The 22,623-nt window shown below is 46.0% G+C and overlaps 4 protein-coding genes across 6 annotated transcripts; 2 read left to right on the top strand and 2 right to left on the bottom strand.

Moving 5' to 3' along the window:
- Positions 1-160: 160 nt before the first annotated feature.
- On the top strand, positions 161-8,556 carry LOC147126795 (adipocyte plasma membrane-associated protein). 2 transcript variants are annotated; one of them, XR_015084829.1, is made up of 11 exons: positions 161-415; positions 847-936; positions 1,023-1,144; positions 1,285-1,386; positions 1,454-1,606; positions 1,692-1,807; positions 2,970-3,130; positions 3,197-3,392; positions 3,457-3,719; positions 6,592-7,119; positions 7,291-8,556. XR_015084829.1 is itself a non-coding variant. In XM_086022996.1 (9 exons), the coding sequence occupies exons 1-9, from the start codon at positions 327-329 to the stop codon at positions 3,661-3,663; spliced, it is 1,236 nt and encodes a 411-aa protein (XP_085879122.1). In that variant the 5' UTR covers positions 161-326; the 3' UTR covers positions 3,664-4,375. The 2 variants fall into 2 exon arrangements, 1 of the variants encoding a protein (XP_085879122.1); XM_086022996.1 differs by lacking the exons at positions 6,592-7,119; positions 7,291-8,556 and having other exon boundaries at positions 3,457-4,375.
- gnsa (glucosamine (N-acetyl)-6-sulfatase a) lies at positions 3,983-10,955 on the bottom strand. Its single transcript, XM_086022991.1, has 14 exons — positions 10,622-10,955; positions 10,021-10,080; positions 9,724-9,930; positions 9,582-9,647; positions 8,682-8,780; positions 7,575-7,742; positions 7,410-7,492; positions 7,200-7,318; positions 7,010-7,113; positions 6,836-6,937; positions 6,658-6,768; positions 5,906-6,016; positions 5,671-5,831; positions 3,983-5,465 (listed from the first exon to the last, which is right to left on the bottom strand). Exons 1-14 carry the CDS (start codon positions 10,769-10,771, stop codon positions 5,390-5,392), a joined length of 1,617 nt encoding a protein of 538 aa, XP_085879117.1. The 5' UTR covers positions 10,772-10,955; the 3' UTR covers positions 3,983-5,389.
- usp44 (ubiquitin specific peptidase 44) lies at positions 10,942-17,894 on the top strand. Of its 2 annotated transcripts, none has more exons than XM_086022990.1 (7): positions 10,942-11,237; positions 13,842-15,432; positions 15,512-15,713; positions 15,821-15,929; positions 16,711-16,925; positions 17,036-17,376; positions 17,863-17,894. In XM_086022990.1, exons 2-6 carry the CDS (start codon positions 13,951-13,953, stop codon positions 17,158-17,160), a joined length of 2,133 nt encoding a protein of 710 aa, XP_085879116.1. In that variant the 5' UTR covers positions 10,942-11,237; positions 13,842-13,950; the 3' UTR covers positions 17,161-17,376; positions 17,863-17,894. The 2 variants fall into 2 exon arrangements, with proteins under 2 accessions (XP_085879116.1, XP_085879115.1); XM_086022989.1 differs by lacking the exon at positions 10,942-11,237 and adding an exon at positions 12,079-12,218.
- Positions 17,692-22,516, bottom strand: metap2a (methionyl aminopeptidase 2a). Its single transcript, XM_086022992.1, has 11 exons — positions 22,274-22,516; positions 21,507-21,599; positions 21,359-21,421; positions 21,180-21,282; positions 20,933-21,094; positions 20,662-20,843; positions 20,490-20,584; positions 20,297-20,393; positions 20,090-20,193; positions 19,533-19,648; positions 17,692-18,434 (listed from the first exon to the last, which is right to left on the bottom strand). The coding sequence occupies exons 1-11, from the start codon at positions 22,485-22,487 to the stop codon at positions 18,182-18,184; spliced, it is 1,482 nt and encodes a 493-aa protein (XP_085879118.1). The 5' UTR covers positions 22,488-22,516; the 3' UTR covers positions 17,692-18,181.
- Positions 22,517-22,623: the final 107 nt, after the last annotated feature.

The following is a 22,623-nucleotide window of genomic DNA, read 5'->3' as shown; positions in this document are numbered from 1 at the left end:
ATAAAGAGTTTTTATTTTGAGACGGTCCTCCTCCTGACCTCCATGTGAACTCACTTTCTGTTCATAGCCACGCCCCCCTCCGGCCTCACACGTGCAACTCCAAGAAGTCAAGTAGAAGTTTTATGGCAAAAGCAACGGGGAAACGCGGCTTACCCTTTGAAATAAAAAAGTAGTTTTGGTATCTATCGTAAGTCAAATATACATCCAACCAAAAATATGACAAGAATTTCACTTATCTTTAATTATTTGATAATGTTTCGAATCGTTACTTGCGTCTTGGGGATTTCGCCCTCACGCTGTACACGTATTGTGAAGGACTTGTCCGGATGTGTGCCTTGTACAAGCATTTATACTTGACGTCATCATTACGCTGTTTTCATTTCAAGAGTGCAACAGAAGAACAATTGCCCACAATGTAAGTTTAACTTTCATTCTTCTACTTTTGTCGCGCTTTGGTGACGTTTTTCTCGTTCCAACTGCTGACAACTTACGCCAAAACACTGATTACGGAACTGTGGCGCCCACCTGTCAAATCGTTTATTTATTGTTTACGGCGTAACAATGTAAATATAGTTTGAGGGACTAAGTCCTGACGCAAATAGCGAAAATCTACAATTAATTAATAATTATTGCCTATAGATGCTGTAAGATGGTGTGAAAGCACTACTTTTGTCCTAATGATGTACCTCAACTCACAATCAACCCAATTTTAACGTAGACCACAAAAACAAGTGTGTTTTCCAGTAGTCCGATAAAAGATTATTTTCATGGCGCACGTACACACCGCAGCAGCTTTACGTGGCGCTTGGACTACAAACATGGCGGGCGTGATTGCTCCGTTGTCAGGTGGCGTGGACGTTCGGTGTGCGTGGGTCTGTTGGCGCTCGCCGTCGGCCTCTACCTGCTACCTTCGCCCATTGACCCCAAGCCGCACGTGTAAGTCTGACACTATACCACTCACCTTTTTCAGTCCACACACACACACTCTTACACACGCTGACCCACAGTGTTGTGGTCCACAGGCTTTCGGGTCCTCCCCCGGACCTTGAGGGTCCGCTGGCTGCCAACACGCGCTTGCAGAAAGGCCGCAGGCTCTTCGAGGGGAGACTACACGGACCAGAATCCTTTGCTGCTGACGAAGAGGGTGAGTGAGAAACCTTTGCTCCTGTCTGTCTTTGATCTACTTGCCTTTTTTTTTTTTTTTTTTTTTTTCGATGCAGCCCACCTTCTTCAACAGTGTTTCCCAACCTGTATTGACTAAGTCGAAATGTGCTTTTTGTTCAGGAAACGTCTACACGGGGACGGTGGACGGGAAGCTGTGGCAAATCGGACCGGGCGACAGCCTGACTTTCGTCGCGCAAATGGGACGCGACTTGCCCGAATGCGGTCGGTGGCCCGGTGCGTCGGCCGCCGCCGAAAACCACGCGTGACCACGAAACGTGTTTGCGTGTAGGCAGCAGCACGGATTTTGAGCCGGTGTGTGGCCGTCCTCACGGCTTGCGTCTGGATCGCCACGGCAACCTGATTGTGGCCGACGCCTACTTAGGACTTCACAGCGTGGACCCGCGCAGCGGACGCAAGACGCTGCTGGTGGCCAACTCGCAAGGTTGCCGCACGATAATCTTTGTATGTGGATTTCACATTGAGCAAGTCAATTGACATGGCTTTTTTTTTTTGTATTTTCTCTACAGGTGCCGGCGGCGTCCCCTTCGCCTTCCTCAACGGCCTGGACATCTCTTCCCAAACGGGGATCATCTACTTCACCGACTCCTCCAGTCGATGGGGGCGCAGACACGTCAAGCTGGAGGTGAGACGTAACCACAAAACACACAAACTGGAGGGGAAAAAAAAAAAAAAAAAAGAATAAAATCTCCTTTTACTCCTTTACACTTTATTGCTTGATAACAATGCTATTATTTGTGCTTTTAATTAGGGATGAGCAAGTACCCGGGCCGATACCGGCCTTATTTTAAGGTATCGAGATTTTTTGTAAGATGCTGATACCAGTCATCGATACTTAAGGCAAAAAAACAAATCTGACATTGAGTGAGTCCTCCTCGGCAGTAGTTGGCACTATGCTGCGGTAGATTGACACGTGTCAGAAAGAAAGCTATTTGTTCACAATATTTGGTCATTGTGTTAATTGTATATATCAGTAGTACTACAGGTATCGGCAAGGAGAGCAAAGTGTTATCGAACATTCCTATTTTTAATCATATTATAGCTTCCGCTCATTTGTTTTATTTCATTGGTAATTTAATTCATGGTTTCATTTAATTTCTAAATTTTGTTTTTAAATGATTTAATTCCTTCAATAATGGCATTTTTATTACATGTATTTATTTTTTAAATTTCCTTTCTGTTTACAATTTTTTAATTGAATGAAATGGTTTTTCAAATGCAGAAATTGCATTTGAAAAAAAAATGTGTTCACATATTTATTTACTTCCTCTTTTATTTTCTTTGATGTTAATTTGTCATTTTATTTATCCCTTGATTTTTTTTTTGGGGTGAGTTCCAGTAGTTCTAAATTTAATTTGTTTTGATGTAATTCAGAATTTTCCTTAAAAATCTGAATATAGCTTGTTTTAATTTATTTCCCACTTATTATTTCATGGAAACGTAGTGTTTTTTTACATTTGGTTAGTATTATTTATGTATTTGTTTTCGTTTAGTTAGTAACTTAGATAACTCCAATTTTATTTTGTTTGAATTTAAATGTATTCATAAATAAATTTTCATTTTAGTTGAATTTTAATTTTTTTAAAAAATATATTTTAAATCTAATTTTTCTAATATTTGTAAGATTTATATTGAATTGGTATTTTATTTGTATTTATGAGTAATATTATTTCATACATTTTTATTGAATTATTATTAATCTGGTCCTTTAAATGTAATGAAGTTAATCAAGCAATAGTACTTTTTATTTATTTATTTATTTATTTTTAATACATTTTATCCTTGAGGTCATGGAGCTGAACCGCCTCGGTCGCCTTCTGTCCTACGCGCCCGAAACGGGCCAAGTCAGCGTCCTGCTGGATTCTCTCTACATGCCCAACGGCGTGGCGCTGGACCCCGACGGGCGTTTCCTCCTGCTGGCCGAGACCAGCGTCGCACGCATACTCAAGTACGGTACGCGCCCGACGCACGCGCACGCCCGTCGATGAAGTTGTCAGTGTGTGCGCTCTCTCAGGTACTGGCTGCGAGGTCCCAAAGCCGGCACGGCCGAGACGGTGCTGGACAACATGATCGGTTACCCGGACAACATCCGCCTGAGCCGGCGCGGGACCTTCCTGGTGGGCATCACCACGCCACGATTGCGCTCCTTCCTGCCTCCCTTCCTGGACGCCTTAGCGCCGTACCCCGCTGTCAAGCGCTTCCTAGCCAAGGTGGGCGTGGACGCGGTCGCCCCGTTTCCAGCGCGTCCCAATACTTTTATTTGTTGCTTCTCAGGTGGTCCCGCTGAGCTGGTACAACGCGCTGCTGCCGCGCTACGCCCTCGTTCTGGAGTTGGACCCGGACGGAGGTTTAGTGGGCTCAATGCATGACCCTGAGGGACGCCTGACGTGGGCCATCAGCGACGTATTCCAGCACGGCGGCCGCACTTTCCTGGGGAACACCGACTTGCCCTTCCTGCCTGTCGTCAACCTTGACTCCTGATGGCTGAACTCATTTCGGATAAAAAAACAAACAAAAAAAAAACGTGGAGGATGCAGGTTTGTTTGTGTTCTTAGCTAGCTTAGCATCACTGTGGAGAGCCCATTTAGCACTAGTAGCCTTCTTATCAAGGATGCTTTATCCCTCCATTTTTACTAGTTTTTATTGGTGCCATTTTTGGCCTACAAGTGTACAATTAAACCTTACAAGTCAACTACTGTGCACTAGTAGCCCTACTAGTATGCAATTTCTCATTACTAGTAAGGGAAATGTGGCATTTTTGGTTTAGTGGAATAAAACGTCGGTCAATGTAAACAACACGTCTTGATAGATGACATATTTTATTTGCACAAAACTGAGACAAGAAAAAGTGCAGCTGGTGAACACAAAACACTCGAAAAAAAAAAAAAGAAAAAGTTGAGACGTTTTGTCTGCTTCTTTCAAAGAACAAATCAGTCTTGCGGACGAGTCATCAATGCTCGTTTCGGCAACGCATAAAGTTTCCTCGCAAGTTTTCACAGTTGGTAAAGTTTTTTTTTTTCACCCTGTCACCCTCAAACTGCTTCTCAAACTGGGGTCTACAAACTGCTACTGGGCGGCTTAATTAAAAGCTGAAATATGGCAAATGAATATTTGGACAAAATGTTTTTAGTTTTTTTTCTTCAAGAAAAGTTTTTTTTTTTTTTTTTTTTTTTGAGAATGAAGGCGTCTTTTTCCAGAATAAAAGGTGCATTAAATATTGTGAGAATACAAATATAATACTGTATGTCATTCTCCCCTTGTTAAACTATCATTTTAATATCACCATACTAGTTTTATCTTGGAAAAATAGGACTTTGTTCTTGTCAGGTGACTTTTTTTTTTTTCAGTTGCGACTAGGGATGAAACGATTCACTCAAGCCCCGAATCGATTCGATTTTCAGTTCGCGATTTTCGATTCGATTCTGCAGCCATCCCTAAACGCAATACGCAATGAATGATGTTTGGCGCAAGCGCATAATTTGATCTGCACATTCAAAATGTGCTACGCATCTGGAATGAAAACACGTTTTAAGACATCATTTTCTAGATGAATTGAAAAAAAAAAAAGTTTTCATTTTTAAAAATGGATTTTTCGATTAATCGGAGGGAATCGATTTTCGATTAATCGTTACATCCCTAGTTACGGCTTGTTCTGAAAATACATTTTTGTTCTTAAACTTTTTGGAACGAGGCATTTACTTGTTTAATTGGCATAATTATGAGGAGGCTCTTGGAAAAGTTCCCTCCCTGCACCCCAAACGTTTGAGAACCCCTCACCTAACTTGCATTCCCTCAGTCTTCCAGAATCAAACTTTCAACAAGAAAAATCAGTAGCAAAACGACAAGAGACGCATCTCTTGGCTCCATTCAAACACTTTGGACTCTTCAAGTTCAAAAAGTGACAATTACTACTAACACGTGAATATGTTGTATATATGTATCATAGTATGTATGTTGAACAAAACCGTGTCCAGGAAATCCTGAGCTGTACTGTAAGTATGACATTTGGATTACTTTTGTTGTTTTTTTTTCCCTCCCCCCCCCCTCGCAACAAACAAAGCAGACGTCAAAAGCGCAATTAGACCCCACAGCGATGCGGATTCGGCTACTTTTCCAACCAGCGAGTGGCAACTTTCCCTTCATCCGAGAAAATAAGGCAGGAGGGGGGGGGGGGAATCCTCTGCGCGTGGAGTCGACGTGTTCGTTTTCACTTCATCTTCTGTCGCAGTTTGCTCAACTTCCAGTTGTGGCTGTTAAACATCTGGCGGGGATCAAATTTGAAGCTGACAAGAAAACAAAACGGGTTAGTCACGACACACTAGTGACAATCTCCATTTCTATCCAACATGACTGTAGTATACCGCCCCCGAGTGGCCAAACTGTGCATTGCAGCAACATGTCCGTTAGAATTGAAGCCCCCAAAAAAGGCAATTATTTCGCATACCACTAGAGGGCGCCTGTAATCTAGGTAATGTTTTGGAAGCGCACCGATTGTCGTAGACGCCGGGCGTGCGGCACGCCTGGCCCGCGCACGACTGCAGCATCATGAGCCGATGGTTCATCTTCTCCAGGACTTCCTGGTCGATGGTCTTGGCGATGTTGCTGAGCTGGAAGGGGTCCGCCGTCAGGTTGTAGACCTCCACGAACACCTGCCGCCAGACACCCAAATGTCACGCAAGCGCCACAGAAAAAGAAGAAGAAGGAAAAAAACACAAGTGGCCACCTCGTTGTCGTCAAACTCGCAGTACTGCAGGTTGGCCGAGGGCGCCACGGTGCGCACGCAGGCGTACGTGTTGTTGTACGAGTCCTCGCACACGCAGTCTGGGAAGCACTCCTGGGGACGGAACAAGTACAAGTACTCACAATGAACTCATTCACTGCCAGACATTTTCAGACCCTCTTTTAGTCTGACGTTTGAAAAAAATGTGAAAGAAAATATCAATCGGTTCCTGGGATGGAATGGCTGGACTGTGAAAAGACGTGTAAATCCGTCAATGGCAGTGAATGAGTTAAGTAAAAGTAAAAACGCTTGTAAAAAGACGACAGTGGCGCCTTGACTTTTAAGTTAATTTTGTGCCGTGACTACGCTCGTAATTTCAAATCACTTTTCCCAATTGAAATGACTGAAAATGCCATTAATCCGATGAAACCGTTTTTACCACGTTTTCACCACCAGGGGCCACTATAAAACTGACATACAGCTATATATGCTCTTGGTCACAGCTTCTCAGTAAACTGCAGTAATTTTAGTCATTCTTTGCACATGCCTGTTGTTGTTTTTTTTGCCTGTCTACATGTTGCACCACCATTTTTAGCCTGTCGGGTGTTTTGAATTGTTTGTTAGTATTAAGATAAGCAGATTTTCCTATGTAGTTATTTTAAATACAAAATGTTTCTTTCTCTTTGCAGCCACCATTACACAAAAAAAAAACAACAACAATGAGTGGACACGCCACGAAAAGAGCAAGTTCTTACGGACACTCCGGGGCCCAGCAGGGGGCAGGCTGGGTCCGAAACGTTTCTTCCTTCTCCTTCGTACTCCACCAGGATGTCGCTCCTCCAAGCGCTGCCGTTGACTTTGCCCTCCTGAGCGCAAACACGACGCAATGAAAAAGGTTCTCGTCGAAGAACGTGGCCGGGGGGCGGGGCTTACCAGAACGGGCAGGAAGGAGGTGCCGTCCATCCGCGTCTTGCTGACGTTGAGTCCCGCCAGCTCCAGCACGGTCGGGCCCAGGTCCACGTTGGCCACCAGAAACTGTCCCACAAAATGCAAATATCGCTAGCGCTAAAGGGCTACTACGTGAGCTCCCCGACGTGAGCGAGTCACCTGGCTGGTCTGGCCGCCTTTGATGTTCGGTCCTCGCACCAGGAGAGGAACGCGGATGTCAAACTCGTACAGCTGCCGCTTGTCCAGAGGGAGCGAAAACTGACCTGCGGGTAAACACGTGATGTTACGCAAGCCTTTTTTTTTTTTTTTTTTTGTTTTGTTTTTTGGTTTCCGGGTTAGCGTTAGCTACCCGTGTGGTATCCGTTATCCGACGTAAAGAAGACGTAGGTGTTGTCCAGTTCTCCCCCGGCCTCTAAGCTGCTCACAATCTTCTCCACCAGGTCGTCCACGGACAGCAACGTCCGCCACCTGCGCCCACACGGCGGCCGTTACACACAGCAGCTCGTCCGCTGGCGGCGAGGAGGAGGAGGAGGAGGACGCGAGCGCGGCGAAATCCGACCGTTTCCTGAAGGCGTCGTCCAGGAAGGCGACGGAGGAGTTGCTCATGGGGGTTTTGGCCTGGCGGATCAGCCAGTGTTTGTCCTGCGGCGCACGCGGACATGACATTGTTTATATCCGGGGGGTTAGGCTCCGCCCACCCAACCACCTCCCGAGCTGAGCTGACCTTGCCGTGGACGTTGAAGTTGGGATCCCTGGGCGCCTTGGTGCTGTTGAAGCGGTCCTGGTACTGAGGGGCTGCCGTCCACGGCGAGTGGGGGGCCGGGGCGGACACCATCATGAAGAAGGGCTCGTTGCTGAATTTGGACTGCAGGAAGTTCACCGACATGTTGGCCTGCAACACGGGCAAAAGTCACATTTGACATGTTCTCATCATCGCCGCTCTTTTTTTTTTTTTTTTTTTTATTCAGTACGACGTCATGGAGGTAAAACTGGCCCGCATCCAAAGGTTAGGAGGAAAATATGAATTTAAGACTAATTAGCACTATTTTTTTTTATAATTAAAAAAATAAATACGTTGAAGTTGTAACACTTCACAGCGTTTTTGTTCTAAAAAAAAAAAAACAAGTTTATTTGTATTTTTTTATTTCAATTGTCAAAATATTTTCATGGCACAACTTAGGTTTATTTCATGAAATGAAATATAAATCGTCACAATATTTTCATTTACAGTTGTAAAATTTGAATGTGGCATGACCTCACGCTAAAAAAAAAAAAAAAAAAAAATGTAAAATTGCATTTGTTATACTTATTTTTTTAATGTAAAATATTTCAGTGTTGCAAAATATCAAAATTGGAAAACAAAATGCATTTTTGTCTAGAAATAAGTTTAACACAAATGTCCGTGTTTGTCTTCTAAGTGTCCAATTTGAATAGGAGAAAATATCACACTAGATATCAAATAATATTTTTTTTAAATATTTAAAAATTTAAAAAAATAATGAAATGTATTATGCTTTTTTAACTTTAAAACATTTGAATGTTACACAATGTCACTAATTAATTGTCAAGTTGAATTTAAGAAGATAAAGTTTAAACTACAAATATTTTAAAAATATCAACAATGTAACAAATATGTCACTATCATTGAAAATGGTAAAATTTGAACGTGACAAGCTATAACACTTCCCCCCCCCCCCAAATTTCACCATTTTCAAAATAAATTTGAAACTTTCCCACACTGTTTTGTTGAATTGAAACTATTTCACTGTTACAAAGTCCAGTTGAGCGTTACGGGCAGCGGCATGTAAAACGTGATGTCATCTTGTTTTACCAGCACGTCAGTCAGGTAATCTTGGCTGTAGTTCGCCCCGTGTTTCTGAGCTTTGCCGTTCACTGACAGCGTGTAGTTGTAGTACTTTGAATTCTTTTCCTGGAGGGGAAAAAAAAAACCACATTGCTGTAGTAGCTACAAACAGTTAAAAAGAAAATCAACCCAAACATATTTTTTTTCAATAATATGTTCCCCGCAGGCCCACTAGTTTTGAAACCTGGCATTGTGATTAATATTGCGTTTGTGGAATAAGAGTTAATGCTCCCATTTTCAGCCATCTCCGGGGGCGGCCATTTTGTCATTTCTGTCGATTGAAAATGACATCACAACTACTCGGGTAACGACCAATCACGGCCGAGCTTCAGAAAACAGGTCGTTACCTGAGTAGTTGTGATGTCATTTTCAGTCGACAGAAGTGACAAAATGGCTGCCCCCAGAGATGGCTGAAAACGCGGGGATTAACTCTTATTCCACAAACGCAATATTTATCAGAATGGCTTGTTTTGATTACTGGGCTTGCATAGAACATAATCTTGAAAAAAATTAGGTTTTGGGTTGACTTTGACTTCAAGCAGCAAAGTCCTCTCCTTTTTAGCCATCTCAGGGGGCGGCCATTTTGTCACTTCTGTCGACAAAATGGCCACCCTCAGAGATGGCTAAGAACGGGTGGATTAAGTCTTATTCCACAAACATAATATTTATCAGAATGCCTTGCTTCAACTAGTGGGCTTGCATCGAACATATTCTTGAAAAAAATATGTGTGTTGACTTGCGCTTTAAGTGACGTTTAGCTTTTGAGTGCAATTTGACGCCTGAAGAGATTTTGCATGGACCTGTATTCGACTTGAAACATTCGTACGGCACACGCCCGTGCGAAGTTCTCGCCGCTATTTTTCTTACCAGTCCGACCCAGTGGCTCCAGCCAAGAGGAACGTGCTCCACTCCGCCAGCCTCCGTGTGGCCGTACTGCGACACAAAGCATTCGCGTTGTGTTTTCACGCTTGTGATAATTCGACAGCGGGGGGGAATGGTAACCCCTAACCTGATTGAGGTACTTCCCGGCGAAGAAGGTCTGATAGCCGGCCAGGTTCTTGAGCAGAGCGGGAAAGGTGTGCGCCTCCTCACTCTTCTGCCAAGCGGTGCTGCTGCAGTTGCCCTCCAGCGTGTTGTTGGTGACGTGGTGGTTGTGCGGGTATTTGCCCGTCAGGATGCTGGCGCGGCTGGGGCAGCACAGTGGACTGGCCACAAACTGGCAACGAGGAGGAAGGGATGACCATGCCTGAGTATGTTTGGAAGGGTTTCGCCTTCTTGCGCGTACAGAATGTCGACGAGCGCTTACTGCGTTTGTGAACGAGATGCCTGCGTCGCCGATGAGTTTCTTGGTCTTGTTGAGTGGAGTCTAAGAAAATACAATTTGCAAACGAATCACTGAACAGGAAATCTGGCTCAACGTGTCTTTGTGTAGCACCAGATGGCAGCAGTGAGTATATTGAGTGTGAATTCATATTCCTGGCATGTGAGTGATCGAGAGCAATTTGTAGGCTTCACTTGGCTTTCGTTGTCAGAGTAAATCATGTCTGCGCAATCAATGTTGACGCATAATTACATGACTGCAGATATGTCCTTGGTATGTATTTGGACTTATTCTATTTTTTTTAAAATAAGTCCAACAGGTCTTCTTTAGTTTGTTGGGGAAATGTTGGACCTCGTGGTCTGCTGAATTAAATTAGTTTGAACTATACTAAGATTATTTATCGCCTGTTATCTTTTTTGGTTCACTGATTCCTTTTATTATTTCAAATTGACAGTACGGAAAAGATGTATAGATGGACATATTAAGGGATGATGTGTAATAGTTTATAACGCGTGCATGTGTTAAGTAACGTCTCCTCGACAGCCGCCCAACAATTCATCACACGCATTGGACAGAATTTGCTCACCATCCCCCCCATGGCGAGGTCCAAGTCGTCGGTGAGGATCAGAACGATGTTCGGTCTCCGATACGATTTGGCAATAGCTCCGTCGTCGCTCATCTGGCTCCTCGCGATGGTGACGCAGATGAGGAGACACTTGAACCACGAACGCGACATTTTGCCCTTGTAAATCTTGACGATGGCCGTCAAGTCACTCGGCACCGAGTGCACTCGCGAAGTGAGAAGCAACTCCGATGCGTTGTTCTAGTGAAAATAAATGCACATCGAAGTCTGCGACATGAATGTTTACGACGGCCTTTCACTTCCGCGTTTACTGGTCACGCGGTGCTTGGCTACGGAAGCTGCGACGCCAGCAATGTGACATTGGCGTTGCTAACTGGCGCAAACGCTTTCGGAAAGGACAGAAAGAAGGCTCTTTGAGAATGTTACTCGTCCAAAATATTCAAAACCACAAGGTTTTTATACTTTTTTTTTAACGACACGATGTATTGCTTAAACATTTCACAGGGACTTTAAAAGAGACAATTAAGGCGTTTATTTTAAATGGCAATTCAATTTACAGTTCTTGTGTTCATTCTGGAGTGAGTTCAAAAGTGCCTTTCTGGATCTGCTGCATTGTTCGGTGAGTCAACACATATTTTACAGTGCTGTATAAAATATGACTGACATTAACATTTTCACTGGGGGCACTAGAAGCAGTGAAAATAATTTATCTGTGAAAACATGAGACGATAAACCAGAGGAAAAGGAAATACAGTACAACATCCAAAAGTCCATGTTGGATAGACCAATGTGAAATACAGTCAGGGCCGTTGCTACCCCTTTGGGTGCCCTAAGATGAAAAGTCAGATGGTGCCCAACACCCCCCTACCCCACTCCAACCCGATATAACAATTTTTCATGGCCTGAACATTTTTGTGCGTGTGTGGGGGTGGGGGGTGGGGGTCGACTGACGGCTAAGTGAAGATATACAGTTACTAGTTACCTTTTAAAAAAAATAGGAAGCAATTAAATCCAAGTGCGATAACATTAAAGTAATATAACTTGACCATGTTTAATTAAGGTTGGATTACTCCAATACCAGATATGTTGACAAAAATTCAATAAACCAAACCAAAAAAAACCCAATACGATGTTTATTTTGATATATTTCTGTCTGCAATTTGGTTTAATATGCATGGAATGGAATGGAATTCCCTCTGGTGTTCAAACATGTTACTGCAAGGTATCCGACCTAAAAGTTAGTTGAGCAACAAAATCAAGGAGAAACAATCACAATTAGTCGATCAGTGTTTCTTAGCCTTTATTTTGGACTCATTTGTAGTAATTGTTTTTTCAAATCAAGTACGAAAGAGCACGTATCCCCCCTTGAGAGTTAGTGCCGGAAAAATGGTCGCTTTAGGATTCTACGTGTAATCCGCAGCCAGTAGAATAGACGTCTGTAGCACCAAAACAAAAATAATGATAAATACAATAGTAAGAGGCGGTGACTTCTCGTGCACGCGTTTGCCCTCAACCACGCGACAGCTGCTGACAAGATGGCGACCCTCGGTGGAGTAATAAAAGCACAGCATTGAGTGTCGTCAAGTACAAGAGAAGCTTGGTATGTTTCTTTTTGTACTTTCTTCCGACATGTTCGCCAACTAACCCGGCTCCGGTCCGAACGAGCCCCGGTCACGTTGGCTCCGGAGCCGACATTTGTCGGCATTAAACAGCAGCTAACCCGGCTAATGTTAGCCTAGCATGCTCGCTCTTCAGTCGAGATTGACAGTCATAATGTGACAAACTGTGGCAATCGCGTGTACGTCAACAGTCTCCTTGTGTGTGACACGTTTTGACTTTGCAATCTTTTTAGTCGCTTTTGCTTTTTTTTTTTTTAATGCTTGAGGTGTTTGTTTACTGCTGTGTCAATTCCACGCAAGCTGCTTTATTTAGTCTTTTTCTGCACGCCTCTAGTTGTTGTTGTTTCGTAGCTGAGTGTCAGGCTGAATTTGTATTGGATTTACAAAAACATGCCAGCCTGTATCGTAATAGGCGCCAAGTTGCCGACTGGGGCGCATCCCAACTTCTGTGCCAGTTGTTTCCCAACTTGTTGCCACTCGTCAGGCTGCGTCATTTGCCAAAGACGAGATGCATTTGTTGTGTGGTTATGATGATTCAGTCCTCCCACAGTTGGTTTGCTTATCCTTATTAGGCTTGCCAGTGAGTTACTTGGAGCACACCCTGGACTGGTCGCCAGTCAACAAGCATTCTCATTCACATTTTTACACCTATGGACAATTTAGAGTCTCCATTAGTGGGAGGGAGCTAGTTAAAAACGCGAAATATGTCAACTCCACGCAAGAAGACAAGGGTTGAGATTCGAACCCAGAACTATGAGGCAGATGGATGTGGCAGCCGCTGGCAGAGTAGTTACTGAATAAACACACTTTGCTGTAAAATGCCGCTGAACCAAAAGAAACGCTGAAGTCGCATCTGCTTGCCTCTCGTTAAAGTTGTTTATCGGACGATAAGGCGCTCCTCTAATGAGCCTGAGTCATGCTGACAAGGAGAAAATCGTGTGGTTTTATACAAGGAGAGGTTTGATAGGACCGCCGCTCCCTGCTTTTTCAATCCTCTGGGATTTCGGATACAGTTTGTCCTTTGCGTGTAAATGTCGTCAATGTGGCTGGCAATGCTCAGTTCAAGTCGTGTTTATTGCCGCTTGCCACCAGGAAGTCTGCCGAAGTTGGCAGGATGTCTTGCGAGTAGTGTTTAGCAACCTTTGACGTTTGTTTGGAGAAATCTCATAGCACGCCACCAATCAAAAATTACAGAGTATACATACTGTAATAACGGTGACCACGTCTCAATCTGTGAAATCGGAATGTTGAGTTGGACACAAGGATACTGCTCTGTTGTATGAACAGCGACAGGCGCGTACGTTTATTAGGAGGAAATCATAAAAAAAAAATTTTAAAAAGTGGATGCAAAATCTGTATCTCAAAGCTTGGCGGTGCTAATTTTTCCAAACAGAATATTGTTACTAGCAATGCGACAGTGCGGGAAAAAATTCCGCAAAGATGGCGGCCACTTGCCCCGTTGCTAACTATAGCGTGCCCCTAGTGGACATTATTTTGTTGCAAAAAATCCATTTTTATCCAATTAATCGATAGTGTTTGGGAATTCTTATTTGTTGGACAGTTTCTCCAGAGAAAGTCTAAAAGTGTTTGCTTGTCCCCCGCAGGCATCAGCATGCCCCGGGAGGGTGGCCCTTCTCGTCGCCATGGTGATATGAAGCCAGCGTGACAGGGGGCGGCACGCGACAGCTTTGGGCGAGCGAGGCAGCCGGCGCGATGGACCGCTGCAAGCACGTGGGGCGTCTGCGCCTGGCGCCGGACCACTCCATCCTCAACCCGCAGAAGTGGCACTGCGTGGACTGCAACACCAGCGAGTCCATCTGGGCGTGCCTGGGCTGCGCTCACGTGGCGTGCGGCCGCTACATCGAGGAGCACGCCCTGCAGCACTTCAAGCAGCAGCGCCACCCGCTGGCCATGGAGGTCAACGAACTCTACGTCTTCTGCTACCTGTGCGACGACTACGTCCTGAACGACAACGCCACGGGGGACCTCAAGCTGCTCCGCGGCACCCTCGCCGCCATCCAGAGCCAACGCTACGAGGTGACCACGCGCAGCGGGCGCACCCTCCGCTCGGCCGCCGACGCCCCCACGCCGTGCGGCGCCAGCGAGCTGCAGCTGCGCGACGAGGACCGCATGTTCACCGCCCTGTGGCACCGCCGCCGAGCGCTGATGGGTCGGGTCTTCCGCTTGTGGTTCGGCCTGACGGACTGCGGCCGGGCCAGGCAGGAGGAGGAGAGTCGGCGCGAGGAGGAGGAGGCGCAGAAACGGGAGGCCAGGGAGCGGAGGCGGGCGCTCAAGAGGCAACTGCAGGAGCGGCTGGAGAACGCCCCGCAGAGGAAGAGCCGCCGCTTGCGCCGGAGGACTCGCAGGGCTTCGGACGCCGCCGTGGGCGAAACGGGCAAAAAGACGAAAGCGCCCGCGCCGCGCTCTCGGACCCGCGCCGCGCCGGCACCCAAGAAAAGCGGCAAAAAGACGCAACCCAAATCCAAGCGGCGCTCGTCTGCGAGCAACAAACGCAAGTCCTTAGCCACACCCCCCGGCCCGAGCTCCGGCCGGCGAAAGCAGGCCACCAAAGAGGGCGGCTCGCCCTTCAAGCGCCGCCCCACCGTCACCCCCGGCGTGACGGGCCTGCGTAACCTTGGCAACACGTGCTACATGAACTCCATCCTGCAGGTGCTGAGCCACCTGCACGTCTTCAGGGAGTGCTTCCTGCGCCTGGACCTGGCGCAGGCGCTGGAGCTGCTGGCGTCGGCCGTGCACGGCCGGCTGGCCGCCGGGCCCGCGGCCCGCCGGAAGGGCGCCCCGGCGGAGGCGGGGCTGAGCGGGGGCGCCGCCTCCTCGCGGGGCCGCAGCATGGAGCTGATCCAGCCCAAGGAGCCCAGCTCCAAACACATCTCCCTGTGCCACGAGCTTCACACCCTCTTCCAGGTCATGTGGTCGGGCAAGTGGGCGCTGGTGTCGCCGTTCGCCATGCTGCACTCGGTGTGGCAGCTCATCCCGGCGTTCCGCGGCTACGCGCAGCAGGACGCGCAGGAGTTCCTGTGCGAGCTGCTGGACAAGGTGCAGCAGGAGCTGGAGAGCACGGGGACGGGCGGCGCGCACCCGCCCAGCGCCGACGTGCCGCACACGCAGCGGCGCCTCATCAAGCAGGTGCTCAGCGTGGTCAACACCATCTTTCACGGGCAGCTCCTCAGCCAGGTGAGGCGCGGCGGCGTTCAAAAGCCAGCGGCGCTACTAGCTCGAAACGCTAACCGCTCGCCGGCGTCTTGGCCGGCAGGTGACGTGCGTGGCCTGCGAGCATCGCTCCAACACGGTGGAGCCCTTCTGGGACCTGTCGCTGGAGTTCCCCGAGCGTTACCACAGCAACAGCAGCCGCGAGTCGGCCACGCAGGCCTCCTGTCACCTCACCGAGATGTTGGCCAAGTTCACCGAGACCGAAGCGCTGGAGGGCAGCATCTACGCCTGCGACCACTGCAACTGTGAGTTTTGCGCAGCGGCCTCTGCTCGTTGCGTCGAGCTAACTCGTGTTTATTCTCAAGAAATGAAAGAAAATTTGAGGCTAATCGCAACTTGTGCTGTTCACCAGCGACGCGGAGGCGGTCTTTGTCCAAAGCGGTCCTCCTCACCAAAGCGCAAAAACAGCTGATGGTACACAAGCTGCCTCAGGTGCTGCGGCTCCACCTCAAACGCTTCAGGTAAGGACCGCCGTGTCCCACGTCGCCATTTTGTGCCTAGGTGCAAGGATCTGCCAAATTTCACATTTCAGACCCCTTATTAAACTCATTCACTGCCAAAAACGTTTTTATACGTCTTCTCACAGTCCAGCCGTTCCATCCCAGGAACTTATTTATATCTATTTTAGTGCTGTCAAACGATTAAAAATTCTTAACTAATGAATCACAAAATTATCCATAATTAATCGCATTTTTCAACTACAATTTTTTGCGAAGATTGGAAACGTTACTTGAGGAAAATCTTGGAATGAATGTGGGAAAAAAAGAAAAGATTTCGATTCAAAGTCTGTTCTAATAGCTTTCTTTGATCCTTGAATACGATTCTTTTCCAGTAAAATACAACAATTGAGCGATACTCCTAAGACGTACAACTAATATGGTATTTGAATTTGGCCGTGCAAAGTGGGCAAATTATTTTGGATTTCTCCAATGAGAGGTCGAGCACCTTTTTCAAGTAAAACTACGTAAAAGTCTATTTTTGTGACAGTGACTCTCCTCTAAGTTTTAGCAAATAAAAGTGAGTTAACTGAGTAAATTTTTTTTAGCGCGTTATGAAATTTAAATTAATCTCCCTAGTTAATGCTTTAATTTTGACAGCCCTCATTTTTTTCCCCCCGAAACGTTAGGGTAAAAGAAGGTCTGAAAATGTCTGGCAATTAATGAGTTAAATAAAAGAGGGAAAAAAGAAGTTCAAATGTGTATGTACAAGAACTTATTTTTGGAAAACGCGCCCGGTGCTCAGGTGGTCCGGTCGCAACCACCGGGAGAAGATCGGCGTCCACGCGAGCTTCGACCAGCTCCTCAACATGGAGCCGTACTGCTGCGGCGAGCCCCCGGCCGCGCCGGGCTCGCCGCGCGCCAAGCACTTCCTCTACGAGCTGTCTGCCGTGGTGATGCATCATGGGAAAGGCTTCGGCTCGGGCCACTACACCTCCTACTGCTACAACTCGGCGGGAGGTGAGGTTACATTAAAAAAAAAAAAAATTAATTAAAAAAATAGAGGGGAAAAAAAGCTATTTGCTAGCTAGCTAGCTAGCTAATGCGCCGTGCGATTTCCCTCCCGGCAGGTTTCTGGGTTCACTGCAACGACTCCAAGATGAACGTGTGTTCCGTGGACGAGGTTTGCCGAGCGCAGGCCTACATCCTCTTCTACACGCAGAGGCCAACTCAGGACAAAGACCGGCCCCCGTAGGCCGAAAGGACTTTTTTTTTTCGTACACGGCGGTGATGACGTCGCCTCTTCAGTGGACAGTTGAATTTTGAACCAGAGATGAGAGAGGATGGCAGGATGGGGAGGCTCGGTTCTGCTAACTCCGTTTTTTCTAGTTTGTTTTTATGCAGGCAGGCAGGCGTTGGCAGGACCGGAACAAAGCTTCACTTTTAGTCCTCACGTACAGGATCATGGCAGGTAATTTTGTTTCATCCCTGACAGATGAGCTAAAGTGCCCTTCTTTTTTTTTCTTTTTTTTTAAACGGAGATCTATTTTTATAGGCCAATTTTTTTTTTTTTTTTTTCAACCGAGGAATGTATTTCTTAATTCCTGATTCAACACCACCTGCATTTTTTTTTTAACACAGCACATTGGGATTGATTGTATTTAATGGGAGTACACACTCCTGAGATGTTACCTCCATATGGGAGGATGCTGAAAACAAAAAAAAAAAGTTTCCTTGAAAGCACAGTTTAACATCAAATCCTACTCCATTTGTGTGTAGTACTATGCAAATTGTTACCTCACTTTTATTTTTTCCAGAGAATATTACCTCAATAAATGAGAATATTTTTCCACTTTTCTACTAAAAACATGTCATCCGGTCAGTGCTTGCACATGTAAGGACAATCCCACGTAGCCATTTTCATTTAATCTTTTTTTTTTTTTTTTTCTTTCCTTAGAAAAACATTCCGAGGAGTTCAAAACGGGAAAGCGAGGCATTCATTCCCTGCTGTTAAGCGACAGAAGCCAAACGTACTGAATGCAGCCACCCAACGTAGTAGCTGAAGTAACTTGATCCGAGTTGGACGTGCGGGGGTGGTGGTGGTGGGGGGCGAAGGCGCTTTGCAGTTTTTCCATCTCGGGCAAATAAGACAAACTGAAACCTTCCTGTTTGTTTAACCGGGAGAAGAACTGATAGAAAAGTCAGAAAGCAAGTCCTCGCCGTTTCATCTGTCTGTGGATGGTGTCGGTGGTGGGATTGTTGGCGCGTGCGGGCATTCAGTAGTCGTCGCCGCGGCTGACCACTTCCTTGCAGGTGGGCCTGAGCAGGATGGTGTGCTCGAACTGCGCCGTGTAGCAGCCCTTGGTGTCGCACAGCGGCGGGTAGGGGTCCACGATGCCCAGGTCGCACAGGTTCTTCAGGGCCATCAGGTACTTGCTCTCACCCAGGCGGTCCAGCCAGCGGCGGCAGAACGCCAGCGTGCCGAAGTTCTCGTTGATCACGTTCAGGAGGTGCTTCGCCCGCGGCAGCCTGGACAAAGAAGGCAGGTCGGTCCTCCACTTCATTCGCAAACATGGAGAATGAGGCGAATTCTTATTTGTGTTTATTAGGGCTGTCAAAATTAAAGCGTTGACTATGGAGATTAATTTACATTTCAAAGCTCACTAAAAAAAGTTAACTCAGTTAACTCCGTTTTATTTACTTCCTGTAGCAGCTGACCTCTGCTCACTTTTACGTAGTTTTACTTTTAAAAAGTTGCCCGGCGGCTCATTGGAGAAATCCAAAATATTTTGCACAGCCAAATTTAAATACCATATTAGTTGGACGTCTTTGGTGTATCGTTCAACTGTTGTATTTTACAGGAAAAGAATCGTCGTATTCAAGGATCAAAGAAAGCTATTAGAACAGTCTTTGAATCGAAATATACTTTTATTATTTTGCCACATTAATTCCAAGATTTTATTCTTGCAAATATCGGTTCCAAGTTTCGTCAAAAATTGCACTTGAAAAATGCGATTAATCGTGAGCGATTATGGAAAATTTTACGATTAATTAGTTGAAAAAATTTAATCGCTTGACAGCACTAGTATTTATGAATTAGGACTAGAACGATTTACATATTTTGCATACTTGTAAGGTGAAAATTATTGTTCAGTAAATTTGTTTTCATTAATTCATAAGGCACTTTTCAAAATGCTATACTCAAATATGGTTATTTCTAAATGTTCAAGTGAAAGAAAAAGTTCAATATTTCTAAAACCATTTTAATTAAGTCACGTTCCTCTCAATTCCAATGACATTAAATCTATTTTTCTAAAAACCTCCAAATACAAAAATGACATTTGTTGAAGTCCAAAAATAGTCCACTTAATGCCCTCTTAATTCTCACTGCTTTCCATTAAAATGTAAATGCACCTTTTTTTTACAATATATATAATTTTGTCATCAATTTAAGCAAAATGACATACATAAAAACTATATTTTCAAAAATCATACCTCATAAAATCTAATTAAGAAAATCAAATAAAATAAGTGATTTAATAAAAGCCCACTATATTTCCTTATTCTTACATAGAAATTCTCGTGATAAAATGTATGTCATTCATAAATATTAAAGAAGATGCCAACCTGATGGGCACATGGCCCACGTCGAAATTCTTCATGTAGTGTGAGCACTCCATGTCGTCGTGGACCACGCCTTTGCCCGTGCTGCCAAACGTCTCGATGGCGTACACCTCGCCTTCCTGCCCGCAAAATCAAAACGTTCAGGAAACCTAACCGGTAGTTTAAAAGCAACACGGTATCATATGTCGGTTTTTGTTGATGATGGCGGCGCCATGTGGACAAAAGCGGTAGTGTTTTGACAACAAAAATCAACCACATTTCCCATGCGTGCCAGCGCATATTGTCGTGAGGAAGTGAGTATGCCGTAAAGCAATTCAGGAACTTTGTATTTTTTTTGTGTGCCAGGGTTGATCCCATCCTTCTCAAAGTTGCTTTGTGCCAGTAAAAACGATACAGACCCCCCCTCAGGGCATGACAAAAGTCCCATTCAACTACTTGTAAGTCAATGTTTCATCAAAAGAGTTGTGAAAAAAATGTATTAAGGTTGAATTCTTGCCCAGTGCTGCTTTAAAAAAAAAAAAAAAAAAAAAAAAAAAAGTTTGTCCGGCGATGAAGCCCACCTCCATTTTTGTGGCTTCTCCTCCTTTGACGATGGGCACCGTCTTTCCAGCGTGTATCCTGTACTGACCGATGGAATGACCGTTGAGGTTTCGGATGGGCTTCACTGCGGAAACAAGCATCTCATGCGTTAAGATGCGCTAGAATTTATTTAATTTTTTTAAACTTGCCCCCACCCAAAAAAAAAATATCCCTCACAAATGCGTTACCTTGGTACGTTTTGCCATCCAGCTCCACCTCGTAGGATTCCATCACTTCCTGAATGGCTTCACCGACATCACACAGACGCACGTCGATTCCGGCGTTCTGCCACGAGAGAAAAAAAAAACAAAAAAAAATTTGAATGGTGTTTTTTTGTTGTGTATTTAACACCCCGAAAACATCCTTTGCGCGTGGGCATACCTTGATGCCGGTGTTGGTGGCATCTCTGACGGCTTCCAGCAGCTTGTCGTACTTTGGGTTGAAGGTGACGGTGAAGGCACAGTCGATAATTCGCCCTGCGGACACCAGCAAACGTGACGCGGACGTTTTTTTGGGGGTTTTTTTTTTGGACCACGCGTTCCGCTCCGCGTACCGTTGACGTGCGTTCCGAAGTCGATCTTGCACACGTCGTCGTACTGCAGGACGGTGGGGTCGCCGGCGTTGGGGGTGTAGTGGGCGGCGCAGTGGTTGAGCGAGCAGCCGGTGGGGAACGCCAGGCCGGCGTGCAGCTTGTTCTCCTTGATCAGCTTGCGGGAGCAATCCTCCAGACGCTCGCTGAGACGCGACGAGAAAAAAAAAAAAAAAATGGCGTCATTGATTTTGAATGAGAAGGCAGGAGGGGAAAAAAAAAAATGTAGCCTCACCATATTTCAATCATGGTCATCCCGGGTTTGAGGAAGCCTCTGACGTGCTGGCGGACCTGCCGGTGAGCCTCGGCCGCCTGCCTGAAGTCGTTCCATACTTCCTCGTTGGCTTTGTCCAGCACTCTCCTCTCTTCGTTGGTGCTGCGCCAAGCCGCGCTGCGCCTGCGACCGCACACTGTTAGCCCAAAAAAAAAAAAAAAAAAAAAACACACACCGCAAATTGTCCTAGCGTGACGGGTGTCCTTACCCGTCGTGCGAGGGAGGGTATTCGCACTCCTGTCCGATAGGGAAAGCTCCACCGGGATACAGGTCGCAAATGGGAATAGAAGGCGGATCGGTCTGACCTTTGGCTGGGGGGAAAACAAAATCATCACGGGCGAGTCACTTCCTGTTTTATTTTGAAGGCGCACCCAAGCGCCAGCTTACATCCTTTCTTCTTCTTTTTCTTCTTCTTTTTCTTTCCTGCCGAGTTCTCGCCATCATCCGCATCTGCGAAGGTAAGAGATATTTGGTGACCGGTGGAATAAAACAAGCACGGAAAACGCAGCGAGATTTTTTTTGGGGGGTCGCCCACCTTCCTCGCCCTCCTCATCCTCCTTGTCTTTGTCCTCCATCACCTGTTTCTCCAGCTCCTTCGTCACCTCGGCAACATTGTCGCCCTCCGGACCTGCGACAAGATAAACTGGTTTGAAAATGCTCGTGTGGAAAACTGCTTAGTCAGCAAACTGCAAAAGGACAGCGATGTGCACAAATTAACACTTGACCATTTATTGATTTGAGCTACTTTGCTCCAATAAGGAAGTCACGCAAGCTTACGTAATTGAACGCACCATTACGAAACCGGGAAAGAAAAGTCGGAGTAAGACGTTCAAGCGGTGTAAGAAACGTTTTAACAATATGATTTTCATATTCGAGCGGCTTTCGTTTGTTCTCACGGCTTGTAGAAGTGCAACTTTTCCGGAGGTAGGCCTGACGTGAATTCCAAAAGTGATACCCCAAGCCGCATGGCTAACAGGGGCACCGTCAAGTCCACCTCGATATGTCAAAATACTTTCGGATCTAATTTCACAATAAAACACATCGATGTAGAATTTGTTTCCAGAAGGATTTATTAAAGTATGCATCCAAAATATTTACAGTGTACTAAATACGTAGTAACGGTTTCGCTATGATTTACTGTCTGGAATTCCAGCATGTACCAAAAAAATCCAACACGAGGTTGTTTTATTTTGAAGACACATTCCGATTGTTTCCGGGTTTGTAAGTTAAAAATGTCCGTCCTGTCGCAGGACCACCAACAGGTAGCATTTGCTAAGCTAAGCCTGCTCGCGGCATTCTTACCGGCCGCACTTGACTTGTTCTTTTTCTTCTTTTTCTTCTTCTTCTTCGCGGCCGCTTCTTCCACCGGGTCTCCGTCCTCCTGATCCGCAGCCTCGCCGTTCATCTGGGCTTCCTGGACCTGTTTTTGCTCCGCTAAGGTCTCCGCGAGCACCGCCGCCATGATGACAGCCTGCTGCTGCTTCTCCTGCTTGCTGCTAAGGTAAGCGCGATGCATTGTGGGAACTCCGGGTAAGCGCTTGCGTCATCGTCATGCGTTCAGGGAACGTCGTCATTTTGACGACTCGGAACGTTGGCCAATGACGCGGGCAGCCACTAGATGGCAAAGATGCACAGTGCTGGGAAGTAAATGA

Source organism: Filicampus tigris, chromosome 22, assembly GCF_054856515.1.
Source record: "Filicampus tigris isolate MCC_2025a chromosome 22, RoL_Ftig_1.0, whole genome shotgun sequence".
NCBI classification, from domain to species: domain Eukaryota; kingdom Metazoa; phylum Chordata; class Actinopteri; order Syngnathiformes; family Syngnathidae; genus Filicampus; species Filicampus tigris.
Note: the sequence above shows the minus strand (reverse complement) of the source record. Positions and strands in the feature narration are given on the sequence as shown.